The sequence below is a fragment of the Pseudoliparis swirei genome, chromosome 20 (assembly GCF_029220125.1).
Source record: "Pseudoliparis swirei isolate HS2019 ecotype Mariana Trench chromosome 20, NWPU_hadal_v1, whole genome shotgun sequence".
NCBI classification, from domain to species: Eukaryota; Metazoa; Chordata; class Actinopteri; order Perciformes; family Liparidae; genus Pseudoliparis; species Pseudoliparis swirei.
The window spans coordinates 27,405,840-27,415,677 of NC_079407.1; the positions used below are offsets into that span (position 1 = coordinate 27,405,840).

A 9,838-nucleotide genomic window follows, 5' to 3' on the forward strand; every position below is an offset into this window, starting at 1 on the left:
AGAGAGGAGTCCTCTATCAGCACTAAGGTCTAACAAGACCAGTACAGAGAGGAGTCCTCTATCATCACTAAGGTCTAACAAGACCAGTACAGAGATGAGTCCTCTATCAGCACTAAGGTCTAACAAGACCAGTACAGAGATGAGTCCTCTATCAGCACTAAGGTCTAACAAGACCAGTACAGAGATGAGTCCTCTATCAGGACTAAGGTCTAACAAGACCAGTACAGAGATGAGTCCTCTATCAGCACTAAGGTCTAACAAGACCAGTACAGAGATGAGTCCTCTATCAGCACTAAGGTCTAACAAGACCAGTACAGAGATGAGTCCTCTATCAGCACTAAGGTCTAACAAGACCAGTACAGAGATGAGTCCTCTATCAGCACCAAGGTCTAACAAGACCAGTACAGAGATGAGTCCTCTATCAGCACCAAGGTCTAACAAGACCAGTACAGAGATGAGTCCTCTATCAGCATTAAGGTCTAACAAGACCAGTACAGAGATGAGTCCTCTATCAGCACGAAGGTCTAACAAGACCAGTACAGAGATGAGTCCTCTATCAGGACCAAGGTCTAACAAGACCAGTACAGAGATGAGACCTCTATCAGCACTAAGGTCTAACAAGACCAGTACAGAGATGAGTCCATCAGTACTAAGGTCTAACAAGACCAGTACAGAGATGAGTCCTCTATCAGCACTAAGGTCTAACAAGACCAGTACAGAGATGAGTCCTCTATCAGGACTAAGGTCTAACAAGACCAGTACAGAGATGAGTCCTCTATCAGCACTAAGGTCTAACAAGACCAGTACAGAGATGAGTCCTCTATCAGCACTAAGGTCTAACAAGACCAGTACAGAGATGAGTCCTCTATCAGCACTAAGGTCTAACAAGACCAGTACAGAGATGAGTCCTCTATCAGCACTAAGGTCTAACAAGACCAGTACAGAGATGAGTCCTCTATCAGCACTAAGGTCTAACAAGACCAGTCCAGAGATGAGTCCTCTATCAGCACTAAGGTCTAACAAGACCAGTACAGAGATGAGTCCTCTATCAGCACTAAGGTCTAACAAGACCAGTACAGAGATGAGTCCTCTATCAGCACTAAGGTCTAACAAGACCAGAACAGAGATGAGTCCTCTATCAGCACTAAGGTCTAACAAGACCAGTACAGAGATGAGTCCTCTATCAGGACTAAGGTCTAACAAGACCAGGACAGAGATGAGTCCTCTATCAGCACTAAGGTCTAACAAGACCAGTCCAGAGATGAGTCCTCTATCAGCACTAAGGTCTAACAAGACCAGAACAGAGATGAGTCCTCTATCAGCACTAAGGTCTAACAAGACCAGTACAGAGATGAGTCCTCTATCAGCACTAAGGTCTAACAAGACCAGTACAGAGATGAGTCCTCTATCAGCACTAAGGTCTAACAAGACCAGTACAGAGATGAGTCCTTTATCTGCTGCCATTAAGAGGTCATCTGTAGTTTTCACCAGTGCTGTCTCTGTGCTGTGGTGTTTTCTAAATCCTGACTGAAACTCCTCAAATAAACTATTATGAAGTAAGGAAATCAAACAACTGGTTTGCGACTATTTACTCAAGGATCTTAGAGAGGAAGGGGAGGTTCGAGGTCACTCAGGGATGCAATACGCTTACCAGAAGAGAGGGATGATGCGTTCCAACAGCTGTTGAAATTCTTCTCCTCACCTACAAAGCCCTCTGTTGCATCCAGTCCACCCTGTTATCTGAGTGTGATTAATGATAATTAAATGAAATCAACAAATATTAAGCATATATTTGTGGTTACTTGCAGGTTATGAATTGGCAAATTTAAATAACCTTAAAAATGGGGTTAAATTGAAATTCCCCTAATGCCAAAAGAAATGTGGATAAATTACTGAACACTTTTTTAAATGTAAGCTTGCTTGAAAATATTGTTTAACATATATTTTAAAGCTAAAGTAAGGGACATTTTTATTCTTAGAAAATGTAATTAAAACAATACTTTTCTTTCAGATGAAATATATAAATCATGGAAAATAAAAACATTGTTGATAGACGTAAAGATGGCTGAAATAGCACCTAGGAGTAGGAATGACGAGCAGGAAGTCCAACAGTGACTGCTGACATGTCCAGCCACTATTCCTTATTAAAAACACATCAACTGGGATTAGAGGAAGGAAGGGAGAATATCCAGCAATGGCACCACCTAGTGGCCTCAAACAGGAAGTACATGAATACTCCACTATTTATTTAATGGGGTTTCCCAGACTGAAATTTAAAAAACTTCCTCAAACACAAATCACATACATTACAAAATGAATGTGGACATACCTGTTTGAAGACTAAAACAAAAGTTTGTTTTTCGTACTTTTTACTGTTTCATCATGTCAATAAAGCCTGAATACAAAGATGCTGCAGAAATTAAGGGTGTGGGGTTAAAATCGACAGAAAATATGATTCAACTTCATTTTTAAACAAATAGAACACATATACGGTATTTATATATTAATATCATATCAATATATATATATATACACACATATATTTATTTTACTATGTGTTTATATATATATATATATATATACACATATATACAGTATACAGGACTGTCTCAGAAAATTAGAATATTGTGATAAAGTTCTTTATTTTCTGTAATGCAATTAAAAAAACAAAAATGTCATGCATTCTGGATTCATTACAAATCAACTGAAATATTGCAAGCCTTTTATTCTTTTAATATTGCTGATTATGGCTTACAGCTTAAGAAAACTCTAAAATCCTATCTCATAAAATTTGAATATTTCCTCAGACCAAGTAAAAAAAAAGATTTATAACAGCAAAACAAAATCAAACATTTGAAAATGTGTTTCCAGGTGTTTCGAGTTAATTAGACGATTCAAGTGATTTGTTTAATACCCTACTAGTATACTTTTTCATGATATTCTAATATTTAGAAATAGGATATTTGAGTTTTCTTAAGCTGTAAACCATAATCAGCAATATTAAAAGAATAAAAGGCTTGCAATATTTCAGTTGATTTGTAATGAATCCAGAATGCATGACATTTTTGTTTTTTTAATTGCATTACAGAAAATAAAGAACTTTATCACAATATTCTAATTTTCTGAGACAGTCCTGTATATGTATCTAACTATATATATACAAATATTTATTTAACTATTTGTACGTATTTATAGATATATATATATTCAAATATATTTATAAAATTATGTTATATATTTATTCATTTAAATATATATGAATATATGTATATAAATATATAACTAGATATCTATAAACAATAAACATCACATAAGGCAACAAAAAACACAGAGAGAGCGCGGGGGGGGTAACACCTCACCTGTGCCCGGTGTTACGGTTTAACAAGCGACAGTGTTACCTGACGACTTTTCAGCCCGAACGCGTTCGTCGCTTCTTAAATGTCAACATCCGGGTTATCCGGACCGAGCCACAACTTCCGGTTCTCTCAAGTTGTTGGCGAGCTAACCGTTAGCTGCTAACGTTAGCACGCACGTTTTGACTGACAGCGTCCTCAGGAAGAACATCCTCAGCTGATGTTCAGCTCCCACTTGAGGTCCTGGAGGATGATGGAGCCCCGGAAGCGGAAGGACTCCACAGCGTCATCACTGCCGTCATGCGCTCCGCGGATACGAGCCGCAGCTAGAATGTAATGCGCCTCTATTCATGGTATTACGGTACGAGGGCTTGTACGGCCCAAAAGCATGTAGAGATCCATAGACCCTCACTTTGATTTGTAGAAAATCTGTACAGTAATATCTCATGAAAATATTCATGGACATAGCAGAGGTCGTCAATAACAAGAAAGCATTGACATTTTATATACACTTTTAATAGTCTGCTTAAAAAAATATATAATTTGGAAAATTATAAATATCTATTTTAAGTCTACTAACTTTTATTTTAACTATAATATTGTTTTACTTTATTATTTATTATTATTATTATTGGTAATTATTGCTGGGAAATGGGTCTATCTTCGTGCTTTTGGGCCGTACAAGCCTTGGTACCGTAACACCATCAATAGAAGTGCATTACATTTAAATGTGCATTTTTTTCATATTGACAGATAATCGGTTAATAAAAGAGCCCTCACTAAAAATGTAATAATATCTGAAAAGATGATTCCTTTCCAATTTATACAAAATAATAATACCATTTTGGTCCAATTCACGAGACAAATAACAAATGCTTTTCATAAAAAACACATTGTCAGTCGCTTTGGATAAATAATAATATTTTTTTTAAAGGTGAGAGAATAACTTATTTCACTTAATATTATATAGTATATTACTTCCTTGTATTATTTACTATTGCAATTATATTTATTCTTGAGAAGTATTGTTTTTCTATATTGTACATACATGTTGCTATTCTGTTGTCTTCAATGTCTTTTTTACATCTATCCTAAGTGAAACCGGAGTCAAATCCCATGTATGTGCACATATACAGTCAATAAAGCTGCTTTTGATACTCCGGACCAGAAGGTGGCGGTAATGCAACAATAAGATGATTGCCAACCGCCGTTAAACCACAAGAAGAAGAAGAAAAGAAAAGGAGAGAAGAAGAAGAGGAAGAACTCGAGCGGACTCTTTTCCTCAAAGGACTCTACAACGTCTAGTCCGGTGTGTTCAGACCAGAGACTTTACGAGAAGGTTTGACATAAAGAATTAAAAACCCGGCATTCACGAGGACAGCTACGTGTTCTCTCGCTATTCTCAACGGCTGCTGTAACCAGGACAACAAAAGAATACGACCGGAAGTCGGAAATAACGGTCCTCAAGTTGAACCGTAGCGCTGGTTTTCCCGCGTGAGTCCAACTCTTTTAGTCACACAGTTCTTAAGATACAACCCGGAAAGACCCACCAGAACCCGGATGTGTGGACTAGCTCATTTTAAAAGGACTGTGTGGAGCTCATGACGTCAGCGTGCCAGCAGGAGGAACACGGGACCCGAGCGGAGCCGAGCGACACCGAGCGGGTCCGAGTGAGCGGCGCGTGTTTTTAACGGAGGAAACGTTTTCTGAAAATGTCTAAAGTCCAAATGCTGAGATGTTTCGTGAACCAGCGACTAACTGCGGCTGCGCAAGAGATATGCGGGCTGTTTGAAAGAACGATAGCAGAGTACGAGGAGGAACTGTCGAGTTCAAAGGAGGAGACCGAGCGGCACCGGAAGCTACTGGACGCGGTGTACTACCCGGAAGTCCAGTTACAACGAGCAGGTTGGTCCTCTTTGTTTATCACTTTGATCTGGAGGAAGTCCTCGCATCGTGTACTGAGGTAGAGTAACAGGTACTGTACTGCAGTCTTTAAACACTCATACTTACATACTCTCCGAGGTACATATTGTACTTTACACTGTAGGCCTACGACACATCCACGGTACATGTTGTACTTTTACTGTACTACATCTCAAAGATGAGTATTTCACTGTACTACATCTCAAAGATGAGTATTTCACTGTACTACACCTCAGAGGTACGTATTTGTACTGTTCTACGTATCCGAGGTACGTATTGTACTTTTTACTGTAGTAAACCGCAGATGTACATATTGTACTTTTTGACTGGACTACATCTCAAAGATGAGTAGTTTACTGTACGACATCTCAAAGGTACATATTGTTGGTGTACATATTTGACCGTTCTACGTAAGATCCGGTCTGCGGCCGCGGTGTTCTCTTTGCCGATACCGATTCCTCGGTACGAGGCTTTAGGAAACCCACCGTGTCCGGATGTGCCTGTGAAGGAACGGGTCGGCCGGGTTGCAGAATTCCGTCACGCTTGGCGAAGGTCTTGGAACTCGTCTGATGGGAATGTGGAAATATGGATGTTCAGGCCATGAGAGGCCGTGAACATGTGGGTCAGGACCGGTCCAGCAAAGTCTGTCGTCTCTTCCAGGACTCTCAGGGCTGAAGTGGAACCCGGAGCGGTATCTTTTGATCCAACTGGCATGTCTCAGCGTTCCTTGCGAGTCTGTTCCCCTTCCAGGTCAACGTCTCATTCTCTGCTTGTGCGACGAGCCTTTTTTTAGTTTGCCCCGTCTTGCCACGGTTCTGGTCTTTATCCTCTTTGAACCGGCATTCCTTTGGGTCTCCTTTGTGGTCTCCTCCGGCAGCCCTCGTTTCTTGAGTCCAAGTTGGCGCCGAACTCGCAGTTCGATACGCGGCTCCTGAGCTATCGGTTGATTAGCATTTTGGTAACACCGGTTAAAGCGAAACCGTTCGGCTCCTAACAACGGCGTTGGCTCATGATGCTCCTTTTAGAACGACCACTATTCCATCAACGGTCATATCTTTTGGCTTTCGGGCTGCACCAGGTTTCTCAAAAGTCCATAAGTAGCTACACGCATTACTCCGACTTGCTTTTCTTCGGCTACGTCGTTAGCTACGAACCGTGAGAACCTCCGGTCTTTATCCTCGTCGCCAATTCACGGTGGTGACACACGGGTTGCGTTAGCTGCTTTAATGGGCCATGGCAATACTCTGAGTCCGTACTGCGCGCTGCTGTGACTCAGATGTACATTCAACCATATCACTCAATGTGATCAATATACCACCGTATTGTAACTTTTTATATTCATACTGTACTTTTTAGTGTACTACATCTCAGATGAGTATTGTACTTTTTACTGTTTTAGAGGACCAAGAGCCCCCCCACATTAAAGAGGACCAGGAGAACCCAGAGCCCCCCCACATTAAAGAGGAACAGGAGAACCCAGAGCCCCCCCACATTAAAGAGGAACAGGAGAACCCAGAGCCCCCCCACATTAAAGAGGAACAGGAGAACCCAGAGCCCCCCCACATTAAAGAGGAACAGGAGAACCCAGAGCCCCCCCACATTAAAGAGGAACAGGAGGACCCAGAGCCCCCCCACATTAAAGAGGAACAGGAGGACCCAGAGCCCCCCCACATTAAAGAGAACCCAGAGCCCCCCCACATTAAAGAGGAACAGGAGGAACTCTGGACCAGTCGGGAGGAAGAGCAGCTTCGAGGGCTGGAGGAGGCTGGTATCAAGTTCTCATGCTCTCCTGTAAAGAGTGAAGATGATGAAGAGGAAGCTCAGTCCTCTCAGCTTCATCAAAGACAAACTGAACAGGTGGAAACAGAAGCTGACGGAGCGGATTATGGAGGCCCAGAACCAGACAGGACGTTAGATCCAGAAAGTGATTCAGGAGATACGTCGATCAGCTCGCCTGAATGTGCTGCAAGCTTTGACCACAAGGGACATCTGGAGAAACCCACGAGCTCCACAACAGGAGAGAAACCATTTCAATGCTCTCTTTGTGACACAAGATTCATATTCAAGAGCGAACTAAAGAGACACATGACTGTCCACACAGGAGAGAAACTATTTCAATGCTCCTTTTGTGAGAAAAGATTTGTCTTCAATAGCGATCTAAAGAGACACATCATTGTCCACACGGGAGAGAAACCATTCAGTTGTTTAGTGTGTCGTAAAACATTTACACACAAGGGAAATCTGAACTCTCACATGACCGTTCACACAGGAGAGAAACCATTTAGTTGTTCAATTTGTGATAAAACTTATTCACACAAGGGGAACTTGAACAAACACATGACCATCCACACAGGAGAGAAACCATTCAGTTGTTCAGTGTGTGGTAATACATTTATACACAAGTGGGCCCTGAAGTCTCATATGACTGTCCACAAAGGAGAGAAACAGTTTAGTTGTTCCGTGTGTAGTAAAACATTTACATACAAGCATGTTCTGAAACGACATTTACTTGTCCACACGAGAGAAACAAAGTAGTCGTGTTCGCTCAACATGATTCTCTCGTCTCGGTTGTTCCAAAAACAGTAAATATATATTTGCGAGAGTCTCTGAAATAATTCTGGTTAAACATTTAAAAACTGTCAGGCTGATACAGACTTCAACACAAGATTAAGCTACACATTAGGGCTGCAACTAACGATTATTTTGATAATCGATTAATCTGTTGATTATTTTATCGATTAATCGATTAATCGGATAAAAAAACAAAAACACTGTAATTTTCAACCCTTTATTCAAAACAGGGTCCGTACGGTCATGGAAAACCTGGAAAAGTCATGGCATTTTTAAATGGCTATTAGCAGGCCTAGAAAAGTAATTGAAAAAAATAAAATCCCAAAATATTTGGAAAAGTAATGCAAATTTTTTTATTCAAATGTTAATTTACACGGTATATATACGGTATGCTTTGGAATTCTCAGTTATTTTAAATACTACATCTTCTCACTTGTTCATGTCTACACAGTTTTCATTAAATGTTTAATCATGGAAATTTGGTTTAAAGTCATGGAAAGGTCCTGGAGACCCACTGGTCAGCATGTGGATGAACCCTGTTCACTGGTCATGTGGATGAACCCTGTTCACTGGTCATGTGGATGAACCCGTCATAAACAGACTGACAGCGGTTTACTCTCCTGAGTTGGCTATTTATGGGTTAAACGCCTAATTCGGTGAGGGGGCGTGGCTTATCTCCGTTGCCTTTCTCCGTGGAAAAATATTTTCAGCCATCCGCCACGGAATAAATAACCATGTTCTCTACGTTATACTCTTGTGTTAATGCCACACACGTCGTGACATGTAGCGCCCTGGTGTCTGGGGTCATAACGTCACCCGGAGGCGCACTCAGCTCCGTGAATGTCTCCGACTACGTGAAGGACTTCCGCATCCAGCGCCACGTGAGCAGCAGCAGCCAATTAGATTCATCAACAGCGGAGCAGCTCAGCGCTGATTGGCTCTCACAACGCAGCGTTCCGTCTCTCACTCTGCTCTGGTTTCTCCTGCGCCGCTCTGCGCTCAAATCTACTTTGTTTATACTCCGTGACTTATTGAGCGCCGTAATAATCGCGCGACACAACGAATCGATAATGAAATTCGTTGCCAACTATATTAATCATCGATTTTTATCGATTTTATCGATTCGTTGTTGCAGCCCTACTACACATCAATTTCTATTCCTTGCGGTGAGTTTCTCTTGTATTGTCGTGTGTTTCATGTGTTCATGCGAGTTAAATATGAGCGTCATAGCAAAGGGTCTGAATACTTATGACCATGTGATATTTCAGTTTTTATTTTAAAATAAATTTGCAAAAAATGTCTCCATCTCTGTTTTTTTCTGTCAAGATGAAGTGCTGAGTGACATTAATGAGAAATAAAATGAACTTTTTTGATTTTAGCAAATGGCTGCAATGAAAGAAAGTGAACATTTTAAAGGGGTCTGAATACTTTCGCACCCACTGTATACATCAATGTTTATTTAACTATATTTATTTATTTAACTATATTATCTATATATAACTAAATATATTCAATTATATTCATGTTTTATACTTATTCATTTAAATGTATATAAAACTAGATATCTATATTTAAACATCTCCTAAGGAACTCTAAGGCAACACAGACAGCTGTCACTGTAACAACCGACGCATACAATATTAATATGTCCCGAGAAAAAAATATAAACTTACATATATTTAAAATATACTGAAAACTTCAATAGGACATTGCAAATATATTATTTAAAGAAATATATTTTCTGTAAATATATCTAAAAGAAATACCAAAGTCACCTATTTTATAAATTCAACTTTTAAGACACTTTCAAATAATTGTTCTGTCGTAGACTTTTCCAAAAATATATTAGAAGAAAAATGGACTTTAAGGGTAAGTTCTGTGCAATTACTTTAAATGTACTTAAAAAAAAAAAAGTGTTTGTATATTTAAAAATGTATGCTGTAAATTATCCTTACAATTTAATTATAAGCACATTTGATAAACACCGAGTT

General features: G+C 39.9%; 1 protein-coding gene across 1 annotated transcript; it reads left to right on the forward strand.

The window, feature by feature from the left end:
- The first annotated feature begins 4,960 nt into the window (after window positions 1–4,960).
- On the forward strand, window positions 4,961–8,191 carry LOC130211341 (gastrula zinc finger protein XlCGF8.2DB-like). The gene is made up of 3 exons (XM_056442080.1): window positions 4,961–5,258; window positions 5,998–6,026; window positions 7,020–8,191. The coding sequence occupies exons 1-3, from the start codon at window positions 5,066–5,068 to the stop codon at window positions 7,809–7,811; spliced, it is 1,014 nt and encodes a 337-aa protein (XP_056298055.1). The 5' UTR covers window positions 4,961–5,065; the 3' UTR covers window positions 7,812–8,191.
- Window positions 8,192–9,838: the final 1,647 nt, after the last annotated feature.

What these genes read in the sequence shown, in the direction of transcription:
- LOC130211341 (XM_056442080.1), top strand. Translation starts at nt 5,066, where the DNA reads ATGTCTAAAGTCCAAATGCTGAGATGTTTCGTGAACCAGCGACTAACT. An exon ending in AGTCCAGTTACAACGAGCAG is followed by an intron (nt 5,259 to 5,997) that starts GTTGGTCCTCTT and finishes GGCATGTCTCAG; the next exon opens with CGTTCCTTGCGAGTCTGTTC. An exon ending in CGAGTCTGTTCCCCTTCCAG is followed by an intron (nt 6,027 to 7,019) that starts GTCAACGTCTCA and finishes CGGGAGGAAGAG; the next exon opens with CAGCTTCGAGGGCTGGAGGA.